The sequence below is a fragment of the Eulemur rufifrons genome, chromosome 1, assembly GCF_041146395.1.
Source record: "Eulemur rufifrons isolate Redbay chromosome 1, OSU_ERuf_1, whole genome shotgun sequence".
NCBI lineage: Eukaryota > Metazoa > Chordata > Mammalia > Primates > Lemuridae > Eulemur > Eulemur rufifrons.
Window position 1 is genome coordinate 6646917 of NC_090983.1, and position 22845 is coordinate 6669761.

The 22845-nt window shown below is 48.2% G+C and overlaps 1 protein-coding gene across 4 annotated transcripts in view; it reads left to right on the forward strand.

Annotated features, from left to right (window-relative positions):
* Window positions 1-22845, forward strand: part of NGEF (neuronal guanine nucleotide exchange factor) — a 99104-nt gene that overhangs the window by 50207 nt on the left and 26052 nt on the right. For 2 of the 4 annotated variants that reach the window (XM_069469720.1, XM_069469808.1), the window contains exons 4-5: window positions 11080-11222; window positions 16783-17090. In XM_069469720.1, the coding sequence (XP_069325821.1) occupies window positions 11080-11222; window positions 16783-17090 (451 nt within the window). Of the gene's footprint in view, window positions 1-9332; window positions 9392-10128; window positions 10397-11079; window positions 11223-16782; window positions 17091-22845 lie in introns of those variants that run through there. The other 2 variants (XM_069469961.1, XM_069469890.1) reach the window with 2 other exon arrangements.

The window sequence follows — 22845 nt, forward strand, 5'->3', positions numbered from 1 at the left end:
CGCAGGAGGGCAGGGAAGGGCTGGTGGTGTTAGGCAGTGCTGGAGGTGGTGACTTCTTTGATGCCTCCTCTCATAGGCCCATGGTTTTAGCTGAGAAGGAAGAAGCCTTCTGGTTAAGATTTACACATGTGGATCTATGAAAGGAAAAGGGGAATTTCTGGAAAAGGGCCTATTTTTATAACCAGGCAGATGAGAATATCAGGTGAGTGCTTTAGTTTGAATGATGCCAGGAAGTAATTTACTCTGAAATTTGAATCTGTGACTCTTTGGAAATTGAAGAGCTTCTTCAGAGATAGATTTATGGAACAGATTAAGGTATTTTCCCCCCAAGTAAACCTAGAGAACACAAAACAGCCTCCCCCCCCCCACACCGCCCCCCTTCAAGTTAAAGGAGGATCCCCTCTGGTTATGTGAATGCTAAAACACATGCTCTAAATTTACGCACATTAAGGGATTGATGTTGTTTTTTAAAGTAACTATTTTTCCCTTATTACATAAGTGACACATTTATTGTAGAAAAAAATGTTAAACATGTATGAGTAAAAGCAGGAAAATTCCCTCAGAATCCAACTAACCAGCTACAAGTACTGTGAAATATTTTTGGTGATCATTCTTCTTGTCCTTTTAAAAGTATACATGCAGGCTTAAAATTCCATATATAAAAGCCTATTTATAAACAAAATAAGACCATACTACCATCCAGTTTTGCAATCTGCTTTTTATTTCAAATACTATGGATGTCTTTCCAGATTATTAAATATTCCTCTAAAATAATTTTTAATGATACAGTATTCCATTTGAGAGATACATCATAATTTAAATAGTTAATCTTCTATTATTGGACATTAAATATTTCACTGTTATAAATAACGCTATAAAAAGAATCCTTGCAGCTCATTTTTTTGCACCGACTCTCCACAGTTCATTAGGATATATTCCTAGAAGTGGACTCTCTTTGCCAAGGAGTATGGTTTGCAGATTTGTGATATGTGTTATCAGACTGCCCTCTGGAAAGGTCACAGCCATTCACACTCCCACCCACGGGGTGAATGACAGCTCCATGCCTTGGCAACCACTAGCTTTTCATTTTCAAAACTCTTTGTTGTGTTTCTGATGTACTCCTGAAATAGCCTGCTTTTTCTTTATGATGACATTCAATTAGTTTGTGCTAATTTGTACGCTGCTGTCACCAGTTTCCTTATCAGACTCAACAGTAGTGAAAAGCTTTGAATTCCTGGGAAGAAGTGTGGTTTGTCTACATTACGATTGGCAGTCAAGGACCTGGCACTGAGCATGTTGGCGGTACACTGCACCTGTGTCCCATGTCCCCCAGAGTGACCCATCGCTACCAAAAACATACTGATCTTTTCACAAGACCCTAAATCCTTGAACAATTAGTCCTGGTAACTCAACAAAGAACATTCTTTCTGCAGGATGTTAAGATTGAGGTGGTTGTTAATGTCTCTATAGGAAATGAAAAGTTACCATACTGTATACTTGCTTCTTGTTACAGAAACTATTTCTCTAAAATCCAGTTATTTGTCATTTCAGAGGAACAATGTCTGAACAATTTCTAATTATTACTGTTATTAACTATATGCTTTTCCTTCAAGTCCACTCTGTTTATGTATGGGCCTTTTTCTTTTTTGTTTTATACCTTAACAATTTGGCTGGTTAATGGTTAGGCAACACATTTTCCATTACTATAGTGAATGTATTTTATCACTAAATACAGACTACTTAAATAATAATAATATCACTTTCTTTTTTGAGGGGGGTAGGGGGAGACAGGGTCTCGTTCTGTCTCCCACGCTAGAGTACAGTGGCATCATCATAGCTCACTGCAACCTCAAACTCCTGGGCTCAAGTGATCCTCCTGCCTCAGCCTCCCGAGTGGCTGGGACTATAGGTGCATGCCACCACATCCGGATAATTTTTCTATTTTTTAAAGCGACAAGGTCTGGCTATGTTCCCCAGGCTGGTCTTGAACTCCTGACCTCAAGCTATACTCCTGCCTTGGCCTCCCAGAGTGCTAGGATTACAGGCGTGAATCACCGCACCTGGCCCACTTTCTATTTGTATAGTTTGCAAAGTGCTCCCACTAAGAAAGGACTATATTAGACCTAACCATATAGTTTATAAGGTAATTTAAATGAATAAATTTGAATGGAAGGAGATGGAACTATCTAATCTTAATTACTCCAAATTTCATTCTCAACATATTTTAGAAATTACAGTATTTACTGCTTAGCGCCCCCTTGCTTCAGGATGCTCCTATTGGTCAGAAGCCCATGACGTCACTCACAGCCAAAACTCCAGACCCTGCATCTCCCAAGCTCCTTGGCCACCATTGTCCCAGCCTTTTAAGGACGCTCCTAAGGACACAGGAACCATCAAAATGCTTTGGAAATTCCAGCATTTCACTAGCCGAGCATCCCCCTCCAGACTGCCTCTCACTCCTGGAAGTGGAGCGAAATTCTTGGCCATCTATTTTTGATTCGGAAAATGCAGTCAGCATAGCAATATCCCATCCTCAGCAATTAAGCCCTAAGATTGTGGGCCTGCTTCCCATCGTCGTTGAAACCCATCCAGCGCTACCACATCTCCTTAAACCAGACGGGAGTTTGCACACATCTCCTCGTCCCTCTGGCCTTTTCCCTATTTCACCAAAAGCACAATGGTCCACCATAGCAACCACAGCAAAAAAGAACAAAAACAAAAGCAAAACCCTCCTCACTTCATCAAAACACTGAATCCAGTTTTAATGGTTTTTTGGATTCACCAAGACAGATCACAGCTACCCAAGCTTGAGGCACCAATCCCAGAAGGCACTGCCTGCTGGTTCCCAAACAGGTGGGTTGAAGAAACATGATTGGCCAAAGAAGTGCAAGATGTAATGCCAAGAGGGTGCCAATGCTCTGCTCGATAACCGCAGGGGAAGAAAGACTCAACGCAGGGGCATGGCAGCACAAGCCCACCCACCTCCCTCTGCTGACTCATGCACCCACTCCCTCCCAATGCCTCCTGGAGTTGCCAGATGCAGAGATCAAGACATCTTCATAGCTGCCCCTGGAAAGCTCAGGTCCACTGGGAGAGAAGCAGGTGAGAACAGAGTGGTGCTGAGAGAGCAGAGGGCCAGGCCTGGGGAGCCGTCAGGAGTGATCCCGCGTTCATCTGGGCAGCCCCAGCCTGCACTCCTTTGAGCAAAGAGTTACGAACAAGGTACTGGGGAGTCACTGAGGACAACGGATGTGTGGGATCCAATGTTTTTGAGCAAGATTAACATGGCAGCCTGTGTTCAGGACAGATTGAGGGGGAGAAAAGGAGGTCAGGGAAAGGATGGCTGTTAGAGGAAAGTGATCATCACTTGGTTCCAAACCAGATCGGAGATTGCAAAGTCAGGGGACATTCCACAAGACCACCCTCACTTCTGACCCCAACTGCAGGGCTTGGGGGTCCCTAAGTACACCGTCAGTTTCAATAATTTGCTAGAAGGACCCACTGAATTCACTGAAGGCGGTTAAACTCACAGTTTACAGTTTATTGTGGGGAAAGGATATGGATTTTAATCAACCAAGGACAAAGGTGCTTGGGGCAGAGTCCAGAAAAGTTCCCCACTCGGAGTTGTCTTCTCCGCAGGAGTCACAGAAAGCTAACTTTCCCCGCAGCGATGTGTGACAATGTGCATGGGCAGCTCACCTGAGCCTTGGTGTCTGGAGTTTTTGTTGGGGCTTAGTCCCATAGGCTGGGTTGGTGTCCAGATGGCTGACCTCGGTCTTCAGCCCCTCCGGAGGCCCCCACGTGAGCCAAGCCCCACCCTATCTGGTGTGGCCCAAAGCTGCCAGGTAAAGAAAGACGCTTTGTTCAGACGTGACATTCCAGCAGCTTAGCAATCACCTCCCAGGACCCCACCGCAAAGCCAGACCTGTCTTTGGGTCAGATTATTCCTTACTACACAAGGCTGGAATGAGTTTGTTTTTACCTCCATAACATGTTACAATCCCATATTCACAAATTATCTCCATGATGAAAAGTAAGGAAAAGTCTCCACCTCTACCTCACCAGTAAAATAACTCCAGCCACACAACAGAACAATTTATTTTTGGAAAGTCTCCTTGTGGCCAAATCTTTTCATTGATGGAATACGAGTTTCTGGGTTTCTCGGAGCTGCAGTGAGAAAGGTGGTCCCTTCCCGAGCACACAGCTTGTCCTTTTCCTAACTTTCTCCCTGGATTTGGGGTCCACTTAGCTCTAGAAGGTGTAGCCTTCTATGAACTGACTGCTGGTTCTGCGTAAGTGGACTGCATTTGCTGATTTTCAAAGCAAGTAAAAATGTCTTTTGAGAGTGACAAAAATAAGTGACTGTATTTATGGATTTCAAAGATACAGTTAATTAAAAGCCATCAAGCACCTGTTTCTGCAAGTTTCCAATATATATTTGAGGAATGTCTTCTCACTGCAAGAAAGAAAGAAGGGAAGGAAGGAAGGAAGAAAGGAAGTTAGTTCAAGGCATTTTCCTACTAGATTTAACAATACAAGCATTTGACGGTCTGGTGACATAACGTGTGACCCTGAAAATAGAATAAGTGAATAGAAATTTGCAGTACCTTACTCCATAAAAGTTAGTCTTGACTTACTATCATATGCTTCCAAATCTGCCACTAGCCAGCTGCATGATCTTGGGCTTTTTTTTCTTTTTTTTTTTTTTTGAGACAGAGTCTCATTCTGTTGCCCAGGCTAGAGTGAGTGCCGTGGCGTCAGCCTAGCTCACAGCAACCTCAAACTCCTGAGCTTAAGGGATCCTCCTGTCTCAGCCTCCCGAGTAGCTGGGACTACAGGCATGCACCACGATGCCCGGCTAATTTTTTCCTATATATATTTTTAGCTGTCCATATAATTTCTTTCTATTTTTAGTAGAGATAGGGTCTCGCTCTTGCTCAGGCTGGTCTTGAACTCCTGAGCTCAAACGATCCGCCCACCTCGGCCTCCCAGAGTGCTAGGATTGCAGGCATGAGCCACCGCGCCTGGCCGATCTTGGGCATTTTATTTAACACTCTGGCCTTGTTTCTTCTGTAAAATAGCCAGATCATCTCTAAGCTTCCTTCCACTTCCAGAAATTCTCCCTCAAGATCAAGAAAAATTTTACAAACATGAACAAGAACTTCGAATCCACTTTGCTTCCAATATTTAACGTTTATAACCCAAAGGAAGAAATAAATAATCTTTAGATAAAGTACCTAAAATAATTAAATTTTTAAAAAGCATACCATGAATTTATTCGCAAATATTTATAGGGCAACTACTATGCGCCAATCAGGTATAAAAATCTGGAATATTTATCGATACTTTATTTTGTGAATGATTCAGAGCGAAGTATCCGTTAAGAAGAGGTTTTAATAACAGCCTGCCTAATACGCACTAGCTATGATGGAAAATAGAACATGTGGAATGCAACTTCAGGTGAGGTGCCTCAGAACTCAGTGACTTTCTAAACTGACTTTATAATTAGGAAGATATTTTTAGCTTATTTTTTGATTGGAAGATTTTATCGTACTCATCCTAATATATGTAATTTCACTTTAATATTTTCTGATTTTTTTTTTAAGTGAACCTTTCTCTTTGGTGCAGCAGAGTGTGAAGTGACTGCCCCCATTAAGTGTTAGATCTAAGGGTGCATGAAGCCACGCGCCAGGCGGCCCTGCAGACTGGCCACAGAGTGCCCTTCCCCGACCTTGATGAGCGATGACTAAGACACCTGCGGAGCCCCCAGCTCAGTGCAGGGACATTAACAGGGTGCTAACAGAGCCTTACAGGACAGGCAGCGACCGCTGGTTACACAGGGGAAGGGCCCGGTGGGGACGCCCCAGCACGCCCCAAACTGCAAGGGAGGACTTCACCAGGGGGAGCAGAGTCCCAGGGGAGGGCACGGCTTTTGGAAATGCCCAGAGCCTCAAAGAGTGTGGAGAGGCCAAAGCCTCAGAAGAGCTGGGGAGGACCGTGTCCCCCGCCCCGGAAGCTGGCGAGTGCCTGGGGCAGCCAGCACAGAGCTGCTACAGTGCGAGGAGGCTGGGCTTTGCCCGCAGGTGATGAGATTCCAGCCTAGATGCTTCCGCAAAGGAGGGACAAAAGCAGGCCATGGTACAGAAAGGGACAGAGAGAAGGATGGGAAGGATGGACTGGGCAAGGGGAGACTGTAACAGCCCAGATACCAAGGAGAGGGGACTGCTTTGAGGGACTCTGGGGACCCAGGGAGCTCAGTGAGCCATCGATACATGGGCTGCCAGAAGGTGCAGAAGTTGATGCTCGCTCTCAAGCTCCACTCAGCCTCCTGGTTGGCAGCGGGGGTCGGGGGAGACGGTGAGTGCCCTGCTGGTCACGGAGTTTAGCTGTTTAGGGCAGGCTGCACACTGGATGTCGAATCCTCGTCCCCAAGGTGTTGGTATCAGAAGGTGGGGCCTTTGAGAGACCACGAGATCAAGAGGGTGAAGTCTTCAAGAATGGGATTAGTGTCCTTTAAAAGAGACCCCAGAGAGCTCTCAAGCCCTTTTTCCACCACATGAGGATCCAAGGAGAAATTAGCAGTCTGCAACCTGGCAGAGGGCCCTCCCCAGACCCAGACCACGCCGGTGCCCTTATCTCAGACTTCCAGCCTCCAGAACCGTGAGAAACAAATTTCTGTTGGTGCAGGGCACACAGTGTATGGTATTTTGTTACAGCAGCCTGAACGAAGGCAGAAACTGGCACTAAGTGGCGAAGGTGCCGCTGAGCACATGCCCACAATGCGGAAGTGGCTCTGGCAGTGGGCAGAGGCTAGAAAAAACCTAGATTGCCACGAATGGAATTTTAAAGGCGATTCTGGTGAGAGCTCACCAAGAATAAAGGAGCGCTGTAGAGGAAGCTTCTGTCGTCTCAGAGAATTCCTAAGTCATCACGGACAGATGAGTGGAGAAAATATGGGTGGTACAGGCCTCTCTGATGGGGTCTCCAAAAGAAACAAGGAGCGTGTTCTCGGGCACGGGGGAAAAGCAGTCCTTGTTATAAGGTGGCAAAGAGCTTGGCTGGGCTGCACACATGCTCTAGTGTTTTGTAGAAGGTAGAAATTGGATATTTAGCTGAGCGAATTTCTGGGCAAAGTGTTGAAGGAGTGGCTTGGTTCTTCCTGGTTTATAGTAAAATTCAAGAAGAGAGAAATGATGGGAAGATGGAACTGTTAAGCAAAAAGGAAGCAGAACTAAAAGATTTGGAAAATTCTCAGCAGTTCCATAGTACAAAATATGAGAAAGCAGGTTTGGAAGGGAACACTAAGGGACCGGCCGTTTGACAAGGAGATGCGCGCAGTGTGAACCACAGACTTAACCATCTCGACAAAAGCCAAGCGTAGAGGTGGGCTTACACCAGCAGACACAGTGCCGGCTGGGACTGAGGAAACCGAGAAAAGGGGACGAAGTGAGGGAAGGAAGGAAAGCTGGTGGACTTCTCAGACCCTCCAGGCTGGACCATAGAGCTATTTGGCTGTGAACACACGCTGTCTTCAAGACAAGGGAAGGATGACCCAAAAGGCAATTCAGGACTGCCAGTCCCACCACAGGCCCGGAGTGCCCAGGCTGGAGGACAGGGCTGCCTCCACTTGATGGCAAAGGGCTTGACCCTTCCCTGACAGAGAACCACAGTATGGGCCACCACAGAGAACCATGGCAGGGGTGGGGCCACCATTCAGAGCCACAGAGTAGGCAGTGCTCCACCAAGCTGTGGGGGTGATATCACTGCCTCAGTGGGCCCTGAAGGTGGGACCACCCCTCCAGTGGGTCTGGAAGGCAAAGCCTCAAGCCAGAGACGGTTATTCTCTAGACTTGAGATCTCACGGAATTTGCCTTGCTAGGTTTTGGACTTATCTGGGAACTGTCACCTCCTTCTTCTGTCCTATTTCTCCGTTTTGGAACTGGGATGTCTATCCTCTGCCTGTCCCACCACTGTATTTTGGAAGCACAGAACTTGTTTGGTTTCACAGGTTCACAGCTAGACAGGAATTTTGCCTCAGGATAAGTCACACCTTGGGTCTCATTCATATCTGATTTAGATGAGACTTAGGACTTTAGACTTTAGGGTTGATGCTGGAACAAGTTAAGACTTTTGGGTTATTGGGGTGAATGAGTGTATTTTGCATGTAAGAAGGACAGGAATTGGGGGGCAGAGGTAGAATGTTATGAACTCGATGTTTGTGTCCCCCCCCAAATTCATATGTTGAAATCCTAACCCTCAAGGTGATGGTATTAAGAGGTGGGACTTTTGAGAGGTGATTAGGTCATAAGGCTGGAGCCCTCATGAATAGGATTAGTGCCCTTATAAAAGAGACCCGCTCCCCGAGATCTCTCCCTCTCTTTCCATCCTGTGAGGCTACAATGAGAAGTCAGCAGTCTGCAACCTGGCAGAGGGCCCTCCCCAGAAGCAGATCACACTGGCACCCGGATTTCACACTTCCAGCCCCCAGAACTGTGACAAAGAAATTTCCGTTGTTCATATGCTGCCCAGTCTCTGGTATTTCTGTGGCAGCCTGAACAGACTAAGACAGGGGCCGCCCAGCTGGAGATGGCCAGTGAGCAGATGAAAAAGCAGAGGGCAAGAGAGGGGCTGCCTGCAGGTACACGGGTCCATGCGAGAGCATCGAGGAAGGGAGGTGTTTGGCTTGGGAAAGGGAAGACCAGATGGTTGTCTGTGATACTCTGAGGCCTTAAGGGCAGATCAGATCTGTCCATTCTGGCCCCTAAAGGGGAGCCAGGGCTAAGTGGAAGCCGTAGGAACTGGATTGCAGTCAACCTGAGCACCCTTCTCTGGAGTCAGAGCTGGAGCTAGATGGAATGTGCCCGCACCCTGCAGGGGATCCCTCAGAAATCTGCAAAGCGGAATTCCCTGCCAGGCAAAAAGCCGCCTATTGCTCCTCCCTAACCCTTCCTTGATCACAACTGCCCTACTCAAGGCTGGCTATGGATCGATTAAAGCCAAGCAATTAATGAGTAACTGCATCCCCTGCCCCATGAGTATTTGCATCCCAAAAGCCGAGGGATTTGTTAATTTAAACAAATGCCCGGTGGGTAGAAAGTGCAGAGTAACCTGCCCTGTACTCCAGCCGGCACCGTTCAGGTATCCTGGGACCATAAACATAGGAACCGACTCTGGCTGCAGACGCCGGCGCTGTCGCCTTAGCGCCCATTTAAGGGAGCGGGCTGACCTCTGGACACCGCGCACTGTGCCAGTTGGCTCGCAGGATGGACTCCCTCTAGGTGTCCATGTCACATCTGAGCAGACAGCATTGTCGCTGAGCAGAGGGCCGGCTTGCCTCGGCCCACCTTTAGGACCTCGCCAAGCGGGACATCTGCCTCCTCAACTCCCCCAGGTACCCTTTTTGCTCTCTTTCGTGTCCGCGATCGAACAGAACTAGCTAACACTGAGCGCAGTTCCAAGAGTCAATGAGACTGGGCAGGGAAACCGGGCGGAGTTTTCGGGGACTTTGTTTCTCCTCCTCTCGCGCCCCGAAATCGATCCCGCGCCCGCCAGGGTCTCGCGTAGCTGAGGGAGGCTCATCCTGCGGGCAGACTTGCCGGGAGAGGCCTTCGTGCCGGCCCCCTCCCCACCGTAAGGGTCAGGAACTGGCGTGCAGGGAGCCTCTGAGACCTCAGTCTCTGCCTCGAATGACGGAGGCACCTCCAGCTAGAGGCCCGGCTCGGGGCTGCAGAAGCGGGGTCGCTGAGCCGCATCCCTGCGGGGGATTGCAGAGAGTGCCGAGCGTGGGCAAGGCGGAGGGTCGCCTCGCCCGCACTTTCCAGGTGCGCCCCGCGGAGTTGGGACAGCAGGCCCCACCGCGAGAAGGGGGCGGGCAGGCCAAGGCGCGGCTCGCTAGCCCCCACTCTGCCCTGTCGCTCTCCTGTCCTGGGCGCTGCGGCGGCGGGAGGAAGGCGCACGCGGCGGGAGGTCCTGGGCCCGCAGTAGGCGCCCGCGGGCCCCGGTCGCGCCCAGCCCCGTCGCCCCCGCCCCGCCGCCGCCCGGCCTCGCCCCCGCCGCTGAGCCCCTCCCGCCTCCCCCGTTGCCGTGGCAACCCCGGGAGCCTCCGGGCGCGCGCCCGCCCGCGGGAGCGCTCGGCAGCGGCGGCGGCGGCGGCGGCGGCGGCGGCAGCTCAGGCTAGAGCCGCTCGCGCTGCGACCCCGCTCCGGAGCCCGCTCGTCGCTCCGGCCCGGCTTCGGGGCACCCAGCACGGCCCCCGACCCGGCCCCTGCGCCCGTCCCGCCGCCAGCCCCATGGAGCTGTTGGCCGCAGCCTTCAGCGCCGCCTGCGCTGTGGACCACGACAGTTCCACCTCGGAGAGCGACGCGCGCGACTCGGCGGCGGGACACCTGCCCGGCAGGTGAGGACGGACGGCCGTCCCCGCGTGCCTTCTTCCCAGCTTGAGCCCCGGGCCCCGGCACCGACCTGTGCGGCCTAACCCCAGTCCCCGGCCCGCGATCCCCTACCGCCCCCCACGTCCCGCCCTGGACCCCGTCGGGCCCGCACCCCACCCCGTGGGTGGTGAGTCCCGGCCTCGTCCGCCGGCACCTGGGTCCCTGCCCGGGGACGCCTCTCGCCCCTCGACCGGGCGTCCTGGGCGCGCGCGTCCCGCTCGGCGCCCCCTCTCCGCGCCGCGTGGCCCCGGGACGCGAGGATCGGGGCCCGAAAGGGGACGGGGGCTGTGCGACGGCGAGGGACACTGAGTGGCCCCCTGACCGTGGGGCCCGTCGGGCCGGCGGGTAGGCGCCGCGCAGCGGGCAGGGTGCGCCAAGTTTCCGACGCCTGTCCGCGAGCTCCAAAAACATGAAGGTTTGGGCGGGCTGGTGTGGGAATGAATCACCCGTCGCGCCCTGGTGCAGTGACAAAAAGGACCTGTGGGGCCCGCCCGGCCTGGAGGGGCGGCGGCGGCTGCGGCCGCTGCGCCCGGGTCGGGGCAGGGTACGGCTGGCCAGCAGCCGCTTGCGCGGACGCCCCTCGCGAGTCGGCCAACGTGTGTCGTTGCTTAAAAGTAACCAGCCCCTCGCCCTCCTCCCTCTCTGGCAGCCTGTCGTCCTCCACCCCGGGAAATGGGACCACGCCCGAGGAGTGCCCGGCCCTGGCCGACAGCCCCACCACGCTCACCGAGGCCCTGCAGATGATCCATCCCATCCCCGCCGACTCCTGGAGAAACCTCATTGAACAAATAGGTGGGTGTCCCGGTGGCGACGGGGCTTCAGTTGGGAAACTTGGGTTCCTGGAGGACTCAGGGGTCCCTCTGCTCGCGGGATGCCGCGGTGTTGCGCGTGAAGGCAGGCGTCTGATGTGGGTAAGGAGCGTTTTGGACACATTTGGTTCTAAATGGATCCGCGGGCAGAGCTGCCACATCATAGTGCCGCACAACTGGGCTTCAGCAAATGGATTTCTGTCCCACTCTGTGGAGAGGTCTACTCGCCCAGCCCTTTTCTGGGGGAAGGCTCTTTGTCCCCCTGTCACTTCTGCCAGAAAGGGGTGGAGCCGAGCAGGAGGGGACTGCATTAGCCCCACCAGGGAAGGGCCTGCGGAAACCTGTTAGCCACGCTGGCTACTGGCTGCTGGCTGCTGGGGCCTCGGGGAAGAGGAGATCTGGGGAGAGGAGGCGGGGGCTTCCTTGCACAGGGGAAAGAAGGCAAAGTAGAGAAAAAGCAGAACCCCTAGAGGCCCCTGGAATAGGAAGGGAAGCCTCTCTAGGAATATGGCAGGGAAGGGAAACCGAGGCTCAGCCTGTGTGTCCAGTTCCTACACAGCTGCAGCTGAAGCACCGTGAATACAGAAAGTGGATTGAACTACGTCCCAAGAACTCCAGCATGTGCATTAAAAAATAAAATTGCTAGTGACATCCAGCTAGTCCTCATGTCGTCACCTGAGGCACCAGGGAATGGATAATATGGGTTCCCTTATTCTGAAAATGGTATTGGCTGCTTAGAAGATCTTTTTATTCTTCATTGTCACAGCAGCCGACAGTCTATTCATTAAATAAAAATTCTAGGTTTGGAAAATTTCTTCCCTAAGTATGTAATTATTGTCCTCCAGTCCCAAAGGTTTGGACAGACATGAAGTGTCTCTAGGGGGGAGTGGAGCTTCCTTCACCACAGGAGACCCGGTGCTTGGGAGACCTTGCGGGGCCAGCCCACTCTTCCCTGGCAGGGATCTTTCTAAGCTGAACCGAGAGGAGCTGAGCCCTTGCAGAGCTGAGGGGGCGGAGCACACACTGCATGCTGTTAAGCTGCGCTGACTCCAGGAATTTTGTTCCCAGTGGGGCCCCCCACGTGTCAGGCTGGGTGGTGGTGGTAGTGGCTTTTCCCTTTGTTTGCTGGGGGAGTGGAGAGGGGCTGATCTGAAACTGATGCCAGTTGGGAAATCCTGTTTTTAAACAAAGACTCCTGAAAACCCCTTTCTCCCAGTTCTCTGCCACATGGCCCTTCCTAGTGAGGAGAGCCACTTCTGCCTTTGCCTACGCTGGGAGCTTTGCTTCCATTCTCTTGAAAGGGCTCCTCTTTGGCTAGGATCAGTGTCCTGACTGGAAAGACATCCACGTTGGAGAGGAGATTCGTGCCTCCTCCCGTCTGCACTATGGGTGCGTGGAGATATCTTTCTAGAACACAGTGGCCCTGTCGGGCCAGTGGCATAAGCTTGAAGCCGGTAGTCTGGGCCCTGAGTTCTAGCACCTGCTCGTTTGGGGCCTTAGTTTCTTCCTCTGGTAAGCAATAGAGACTCTGACATTCTGAGTGTGTCCCCCGCTGCCTCTGCCAATATCTGCTGATGTCACAGCAAATGTCTTTTCTGGGCACCTGGGCCTGGCCTGTAGTAAGTGCTCAACAGATGTGTTGAGTGACAGCACAGGCGGCCCACCTGCATCTCATCCTTGGTAATAGACTTGAGGCCTGTGCTGAGCCCATCCCTGCAACAGCCTAGCTGCTTTCAGCTCTGTGAGTGCAGTGATTCGTTGCCAGGTATCAGGAAAGAACAGCAGGTTCCTAAAGACACAGTCTCCTTAAGGGGAAGATAAAGTGGGGAGAACTTGTGGGCATTTTATAGACCAGTGTGTTGGATTTTGCAGTGGCTCCCACCAAAGCCAGACAGAATTATGTCAGAACCATGCGTGGTGTGGTAGACAACTGTCATTACAGTTGGCTGCGGCCCTGGTCCGTGGTGGATCATGGACTCTGAGACCCTGTGACTGGTTTCGCCTGTTTGTGTGTATGTTTGTGTGTGCCGTTGTTATGTCTTGCACCTAACACAATACTTGGCACACAGATGGTGCTCCCTAAATAATAAATGAATCTCTTGCCCTTCAGAAATTTCTATTTGAGATTTAAAGAAAAAAATTCTTTTCTGAAAGACAGATTTTGAATGACTCGGGGGCTTTGGCAAGAGGAGCTGGGGGCTTCCCCTCCTTCTGGGCAGCCCAACCAACCTGGTAGAGATCATTGTCATATGAGAGGTGGGCACTGAGCCTCCGGTTCCACCTGGGTATAACACCAAGCGCAGGCTCTCACAGGCACACTTAGTGTCCTTGTAAAGTTGAGCTTACTGAATGTACAAAATATAAAGTGGAAAACATGATATGTTAACAGTACACTGAGTACAGACATTTAGTCAGATGATACATAGTTTCTCAGGTACAGCAACCCTATTTGTATTGTAATCTGAATTTAAGGCAAATAAAAGTAAACGGTTATGGGAAATTGTTACACAGTGTGTTGGATAACTCTTTGTAACCACAGTAACTCCAGGAAAATTGGTGTCTAAATTCATATTTTGAATACCTCAGAAAAAAGTAGAAATTTGTAAGAAAATTCTACAGTTACTTATATTGAGAGTCTCTGGCTACAAATCACAGACTGTCTAGCAAGAAGTGATCTTAAGCAACGGAGCCTTCCATCTCAGTTAACGGGTCCAGAGTTGGTTCATTCAGCCAAGCAGTCCCCCAGCTGCTCCACCTACTTCCCCTCCTCCATTTGCACCTCGTGTTAGAAGACGGTTGCCAGAGCTCCAGGCATCACATCCTCAAGCAGCCATGTGTAAAAGCAGGAGGGGCAATTTGTCTTCAGGTGTCTATTGGGGAGGGACATCTTTTTGAGCAGCCCTTAGAAGATGTCCCCTTACTCTCCTTGGCTAGTATCTTAATTTCTTCCTGCTGCTATAACAAAATACCTTAGACTGGGTAATTTATAAACAACAAAAAAAATTTATTGCTCACAGTTCTGGAGGCTGGGAAGTCCAAGATCAAAGTGCCAGCAGATTTGGCATCTAGTGATGCCCCTCTCTGCTTCAAAGATGGCGCCTTCTTGGTGTGGCCTCACGTGGCAGAAGGGGCAAGGCAGCTGCCTTCAACCTCTTTTATAAGGGCACTAATCCCACTCATGAGGGCACAGCCCTCAAGTCTTAATCACTTTGCAAAAGGCCCCACCTCTTAATACTATCACATTAGGTATTAGGTTGCAAGATAGGAATTGGGGCGGAGATACCAACATTAAGACCGCAGCAGCCAGGTTGTGCCGCAGGCCGTGTCTGAACCCACCACTGGCAAGGGGAGAGAACTGTCTGGCCGGTTTCCATCAGTCCGCCTTCACTCACTTGCCTGAGCGCAGAATGGGTCAGTGCACAACAAAACCGTCCCCTGCCAACTGGGAAGAAGGGGTGTGAGGGGACAGAGAACAGCAGCCAACAACGTCTGCCACAGTGTGATTTCAGAAATCTTACTTTCAACCCAGCTCCCCACATTGCTGGTATTTTTGTCTCATTCCAGCGTATGTATCACAGTGAGATGTTCAAGGTCAAATGTTCATTTACTCGTGATTTGCCCACTACGGCGTACGTAAGACATATTATTGAGCCTTCAAAAATATGCCAAATTAGACACTTCTGTGTAGCTTGGAAACTGCATTTTTAAAAGGTATTCAACAAATACTTGAGTACCTACTATGCGGGAGAGACTCTGTGCCAGGCATTGAAAAGTGAATCCAAGTCAACCTGCGGAAACCTGGTTTCTTTAAACCTCTGTAAACAGCATCAGACTCTTGGGATGCTAATTAGCCTAATGTTGGCAACAGTCGTTGTATATTACGCTCATTACCGAACTGACTTAGTTGATGTTAGACCTGTCTTCATGGGTCTTCAATCTGGGTTGCATAGAGTTTGATTTTCTTTTTTATTCCTTTGTCAAATTAATGTCATATTGTATTCAGCTAGATTGCATCATTAGAAAACCACAGGATCTTAAGTGTTTGGAGTTAGTGCTATGTTTACCTTGGCATAAAGGCTTTATAATTTAGAGTTATGGAGTATCAGAAGCTAACTAATTTAATCCATAGGGTGGACTTATTAGATTCCTGTTCATTAAATATAATTTATACAGCCACATTCAGGATTTCAAAGGTAGTCTGTTTTTCTATTTTTCCTTTTTCTACTGTTTAGATATGTCTAACAATTAGATAAAGAAGGATTAATAGCTAATGTTTGTACTGCATTGTAAGAGCAAGTGCTTGAAGTACTATCTTAGGTAGATAAAAAATGAAAATAAAAATAAAAAAGAGCAAGTGTTTATCAAGTGGTACATTTATCCGTTTGGGACCTTTCCTGGGATGATCATCTTTGTTTCATAGCCAGACACATCGAGGGGCCCCGGCTGCTCTCCGGAGGAGCAGACCAGTGCGTCCTGGTGCCGGGGCACGTCCCGAGTGCTCCACCACCGCGAGATCCTCGACTCTGCACCTGAGCTGTTTGCCTGGGTGTTACTCATGACCCGGGGCCTGTCCTCTGCCTTGTAACTGTCCACCGAATCTGGACCTTAGCCCCATCCCCTCCGCCCCCACCGGTGCAGGTGCAGCCTCCTTCCTCGCTCTCCTGAGGGGCTGCCGCATCCCGTCTCTCCCCAGTCCATGGTTCTAAGATGCAGACCAGAGCACCAGCGCGCAGGTCTCCTGGGGCCTCCCCCTTGCCCTCGGGGTAGACGCCTACCTCTGTGGCAGAGCAGACAAGACTCTCAGGTCAGATCCTTTCCTCCCGGCCTCCCAGCAGGCGGGATCCCCCTCCCATCCCTGCCCAGCCACAGTACCCCCAACACACTGCTTCCTGTGTGGAGAGAGAGTCCCTGTGCCCCCAGGTCAGGACATCCCGTGGGGATGCCACGTTTGCACTGATTCAACTGAACCACCAAATCTCCTTTGAGACTGGAATGTATTTATTTCAAGGACAATTTGTCAGGGAAGTAAATTTGAAACTGTGAAAGCAAAAAAATGAATATTTCCCTTTTAAATCATAAAGTTGGTGGAATACTGTTTTTTTTTTTTTTTACCCCTTTCAACATGAGAATTTACAACTGCTCCCTTTTCACAAATGAATATACTTGAGTTTTAATATTGAAGCATTTAAGGCTATGGAAAGTATCCTGTTGGGATATTGAAACATAACTGGGACATTGCTATCAGTTTGGCTGTGAAGACGTCAAGTTCTAGGTTCTTGTTTGCCAAATATGTGTGGGAGAGGCATATATTTGTGTGATTGGATTTTGAATTTGTCTGGGCATTTCTTTATTTGTTGGGAAAAAAACTTACACATGCTGATCTTTCCCAAGGATAAAGACGACGGCAGTTTATGCTGTTGCTGAGCGTGTTCCCGGACAAAGCAATCACTCTTGATGAGAACATGCAGCCTGGACGCAGTGATCGAGTGATCGCCATCTAAAAATCTTTTTCCTCTCTTTATTCCAACGCCATTTGATTCCAGGGCTCCTGTATCAGGAATACCGAGATAAATCAACTCTCCAGGAAATTGAAACCAGGAGGCAACAGGATGCAGAGATACAGGCCAATGCCGATGGGTCCCCGGCCATCGAGGACACTCCAGAGGAGGAAGAAGAAGAGGAGGAGGAGGAAGAGGAGGAGCTGGCAAGCCCACCTGAGAGGAAGGCTCTGCCTCAGATCTGCCTGCTCAGTAACCCCCACTCGAGGTTTAACCTCTGGCAGGATCTGCCTGAAATCCAGAGCAGCGGAGTGCTGGAGATCCTGCAGCCCGAGGAGATCAGACTGCAGGAGGTAACACGGGGCCCAGGGCGATGGCTTGGGAGCTCACAGGTGTTTGCCTTCCCCTGGGGGGTGAGGTTCCCAGGCTGGTTCACCAGAAGAATTTCTAGAACATGCAGGAAAAAAAAACATTATTTTACAGGCAACAAAAAATACCCAGTTACCTTCTAGGACAGCTCGGCCCCAATATCGAGTGTTCAAAGCATTGCTGTTTTATTAGGTAGTAAGTTTGCATGTTTTACACCCTCTATTATTATTGATGGGTTTTCCTGTCATATGTGACCGCTAAAGCCCTAGGTGATGCTGAACTCACTGTGACTATGGAGTAATTCCAGGTATCTGTGGTTGGCAGAAATCTACCGTATTTCTTTGCACTATGGTCTTACCCTACAACTTTATTTTGGGGCCATTTGAACTTTGGATGAGTGGGGGCCCTAAAAGAAATCGCTCAGCTTGCCCACCCCTCCTGAAACGGTGCAGAAATCTGGAGCTTGTGTTTCGCACCCCTTCATTCGATGGTCCAGGCAGGCTTCACTGACCACCGGTTAGACTATGCGAAATTGTTTGAGTTGCCTATGGGTTTGTCGCTAGCAGGGAGAAATAATCGATTATAAATTAACAGTAACAGAAACGAATAACTAAGAAATCTGTTCATTTTGGTTGAACAAGGATTATTTGGGTATTAGAGAAAAATTCGTGGTATAGAGAGAAGACTGTAATGAGCAGTAAAGACAGAATGGTTGAGAGAAAATGAGGATGCGAGTGTGTGTTAATTGTGAAATTTAAAAAGTGGTACAGAAGGAAAACATGAAGAGGTTTGGTTTTTACCAGCGCTTGGTCCACCCAGATGCCATTGTGTCTCTGCTCTCACGCGCCCTCTCGCCCCGCCCGCACCCGCACCCGCACCCCCAGCGCACCCCCCTGCTCCTTTGCACCCACCCTGCGCTGGTTCCTGCCGCAGCTGTGGCTCCAAAGGCCCTGCACTTCCTCAACTCCTGTTACCCTGCACTCCATGGTGCAGAAACATTTGCTCTTGTGTATTTAAAAGACAAAACAGTAGACTGTCTATACACATTTAATGACCAAGACTGAGAATAGTTCCTGACCAGTATCATGTTACTCAGACTCGGGTTTTATGATGGGTTTGCTGCTGGGCAAGCCTTGATAAAACTTGACTTTTGAAGGGCCACCGAGGGCTTACGTGGGTGTCCTGCCCTGTAGAATCAGGAAATGTTTAAAGCTTTGACATCCATCATGACTTGTGAGCAGTACTTTGCAAATGGCTGCATTGGGAGTTTTTTTAAATGAAATTTCTAACGTAGAACCTAGAGATAAATCCTAGTAGAACTTAAAAACGTAGTATAAACCTTTTACAACATAAGCGAAGCTAAAAGCAGAGAAAAAAGGGCCCATATAATAAAAAGAGAGCAAACAGTAAAAACACAAAAAACAAATAGCATTAGATAAGGTGGCAGAGTTTAGCAAACATATCAGTTGTAAGAATAAATGTAAATTGCTTAAATTCCTCCACTAAAAGACAGAGATTCTGCCAGGCTCAGTGGCTCACACCTGTAATCCCAGCACTTTGGAAGGCCGAGGCAGGAGGATCACTTGAGGCCAGGAGTTTAAGATCAGTCTGGGCAACATAGGGGGACCCCATCTTTACAAAAAATTTAAAAGAATTAGCTGGCCATGGTGGTGCGCACCTGTAGTCCCAGCTACTCGTGAGGCTGAGACAGGAGGATCGCTTGAGCCCAGGAGTTCACGGCTGCAGTGAGCTATGATGATGCCACTGCACTCCAGCCTGGGCAACACAGCAAGACCATATACATATATATATATATATATATATATATATCTCCAATTGATTAGAAAACTAAACCCATCTTATTATCAAACAGTAGAATTCAGGGTAAAAAAAAAAAAATCACCAAAGTGAACATTTTGTATTGTTAAAGGTATCCTATCCATTGATAAAGGTACCACTTTATTTTTAAATGTTTTAGAATTAAATAAGTAACTAATTAGTACACTTTCAATGTTTAAAAAAATACAAACAACGTAAATGTGTCTTGGCTGTTTCTGGGATTGTTGGTTCCCGCAGACGACCTGTTTTATCTGCTTGTCTCTCTCAACAAAGCACAGCCGTGACCCACCGTTGATTTGGGAGCTTAGACACTTGTTTTAGCTTCACCGTATTCAGCTGCCATTTGGTTTTGGTTATAGTTTTTATCATCTTGCCTTTCCTGGACTTTTCAGACATTTCAGCTTAATTTTCATAAAAACAATCCCTTTGCCCTGAAAATGCATTGGTTTTTATCATGAAATGATGTAATTGCAGCGCAGGTACAGCTGGCTTGAATAAGTTTAAGGAGGAACTTGAGCGACAGGAAGTGCACACTCACCAGGTGGGTAGAGAGGCATGCAGGTGGCTGCCCTGGGCCCAGCTGATCCTCGCGCAGCTTGGAGGGCAGAGAGAGTACAGGTGAACTCAGCAGTCGCTCCAGTAGAGGGTTCGGGACAGCTTGTGTGCGTGTGTACGGCTTTGTGCTCCTGTGAGACTACGGCTGGAGGACGGACGTCTAGAAAGGGAACTGCTGTCAGGAATGAAGTGCCTTGTCCATGGTGGTGGGTACTGCCAAATCGCCATTCTAAATGGCAGTGCACGTTTACTCGGCCACCAGCAGCGCGAGAGGCCATTTTCACACACCCTCCCTCGCCCTGTTGTTGAACTTCCTCATTTTCTCTCTAATCTGTTAGATGAAGAATTGTATCTTGTGTTACCCTGCCTGTCCTTGGTGACTTGTGAACTTGAGCACCTTTGCATATGGTTATTGGTCCTTTCCATTTCTTTATCTATCGATTGCCTATTCTTATCCTTTGCCCTTTTTCTATGGGGTTGTTTATATTTACCTTGATTTATAGCAGCTTTGTATACATTCTGGATATTAATTATTTTTTAATATTTTCAAATGTTTTTTCCTGCAGTGTAGTATAGGGAAGGCAATAGAGTATAATGGTTACACACACAGTCGCCAGCACCCAACTGCGTGGGCTTGATTCTCAGCTCTTCTACTTCTTAGCTGTGTGACCTTGGGCAAGTTACTTAACTTCTCTGTGCCTCGGTTGCCTTATCTGTAAAATGGGTATAGTCATAGTACCTGCCTCTCAGGCTTATGCGGATTAGAAAAGTATTAACAGTACAGATAAAGAGCTGGAGATACTGCCTGGCAAGAGGCTGACATTGATCAAGGGCTTACTTGCCTTCTCACTTTGTGGCATCTTTTTTTTACCTAAAAGTCTTTTTTCATTTTTATAGAAAATCTGTCAGTATTTTTATTTTTTTAAGCCTAATCTTGTGGATGTCGTGTCTTCTGATTAGAAAGGCCGTTCCCAAGAGGTACACTTTACAGTGAAAAGGTAACAGTTGGGAACGACTGTGAACAGGACAGCAAGATAGTGCAGAATCTGCCAGAAACGAGAGTAGACATTGCCGCACACCGTGCTGTTCCATAGGAGTGGGGCAGGGCCGGAACACAGGGGATTGAAAAACAAAATCAGGCTGATTGAAAATATTTTTGCTGGATGTTGTACTCTCTAAAGCTGTGCTGCCCACTCTGGTAGCCACTGTGTCTGTCGAACATTTCACCTGTGGTGACTCCAAATTCAGATGTGCTGTATGTGTAAAATGCACAGCCAATTTCAAAGAATTCAAAGAAATGAAAAGGATAAATGCAAAATTAAATGAACTTCTAAGATGTCAGCTTGAGAAATTAGGTGAAAACCTACCAGAAACATACTCCTAAGGAGAACAGATCCATTAGAGACCCAAGAAGATACTGCGTAAGTTTTTTTTTTTTTTTTTTTTTTGAGACACAGTCTTACTCTGTTGCCGGGCTAGAGTGAGTGCCGTGGCGTCAGCCTAGCTCACAGCAACCTCAAACTCCTGGGCTTAAGCGATCCTACTGCCTCAGCCTCCCGGGTAGCTGGGATTACAGGCATGTGCCACCATGCCCGGCTAATTTTTTCTATAGATATTTTAGTTGGCCAGATAATTGCTTTCTATTTTTAGTAGAGACGGGGTCTCGCTCTTGCTCAGGCTGGTCTCGAACTCCTGACCTCGAGCTATCCACCTGCCTCGGCCTCCCAGAGTGCTAGGATTACAGGCGTGAGCTACCGCGCCCAGCCGATACTGCATAAGTTTTGATGAGATGAATGATTTTCTAGGAAAATATAAGCTACCAAAAATTGACTCAAAAATAAAAATCTAAAAAACCAAAAAAGTCACCTACAAGAGAGAAGTTGCACCCAGATGACTAATGTTCAAAGCCCGGAAGAGTCCCACGTCACAGAGACTAGTCTACAGCAGTGCTGGCCAGTAGCTCCTCCTGTGGTGATGGATGTTCTGTATCTGCACCTCCCATAGTCCCAGGCCATACCTGGCTACTGAGCACTTGAAACATGGTTAGTGTAACTAAGGAACTAAATGTTACTTCTGTTCAATTTGAACTAGCATCTGTTTAGCCACATGCTGCTACTGTATTGGTTGGTGCAAGTCTAGAGCAGAGATCATCAAACTTACTCTTAAAGGACCAAATAATAAATATTTTAGGCTTCGTAGGCGGTACTGTCTCTGTCAAAACCGCTCAGCTCTGCTGCTGTAGTGTGATATCGACTATAGACAGTATGTAGAAGAATGTGTCCCAGTAAAACTTTATTTACAAATACAGGTGGCCCGCCCATAGGCTGTAGTTTGTTGACCCATGGTCTAAAGCATAGAAAAGAGAAATATTGATAACCAAATCTGATAATTAGAGCACATAACACATGCCAACATTTTTTAATCCACAATTATAGTAGAAGCACCTATAGGGCTATGTGTGTGTGTGTGTACACACACACAGTCAAGAACACTCCTCTCTCAGTAATCAATAGAACTGAAAGACATAAAAGCAATAAAGATGTAGAATTGACCACCATCAACCAAATGGAACTAATAAATATTTATAGAACACTCTGCCCAACAGTAGCAGAATACACATTTTTTTCAAGTGCACATAGAACCATCCCTAAGATAGACCATAACACACCTTAACAAATGTAAAAGAACTGAAGGCATACAAAGTATGTTCTCTGAACCTAATGGAATTAAACTAGAAATCAATAACAAGATAACAAAATCTCAAAACACTTGGAAATTGACACACTTCTAAATAATCCCTGGCTCCAAGAGAAAGTCTCAAGGACAGTTATAAATATTTTTAAATGACTGAAAAGGAGTCTGCAACATATCAAAATTGGCGAGATGCAGCAAAGCAGAGTTTAGAAGGAAATTTATAGCATTGTGCTTATTTAGGAAAGAAGATAGGTCTCAAGTCAATAATGTAAGCCTTCGTATTAGGACACTGGGCAGGGGAAAGGGCAAGACCAAAGCGAGCAGAAGGAAGGAAATAATATAACAGCAAGAATCAATAAAACTGAAAATCAAAAAATAATGGAGAAAATCAATGAAACCAAAAGCTATTTCTTTGAAAAGATTAATAAAATTAATAAATCTCTACCGAGATTGACAAAAAAGAGAGAAGATGTAAATTACCAGTGTTAGCAATGAAAGAGGAGACGTGACAGACCCCACAGGCATCAAAAAGAATAACAAGGGAGTGCTGTGCTCAGCTCTACTCATGTCAATCTGACAGCTTCAATGAAATAGACCAATTCCTCAAACTGACAACTACCAGAACTCATCCAAAATGAAATATAATAGATA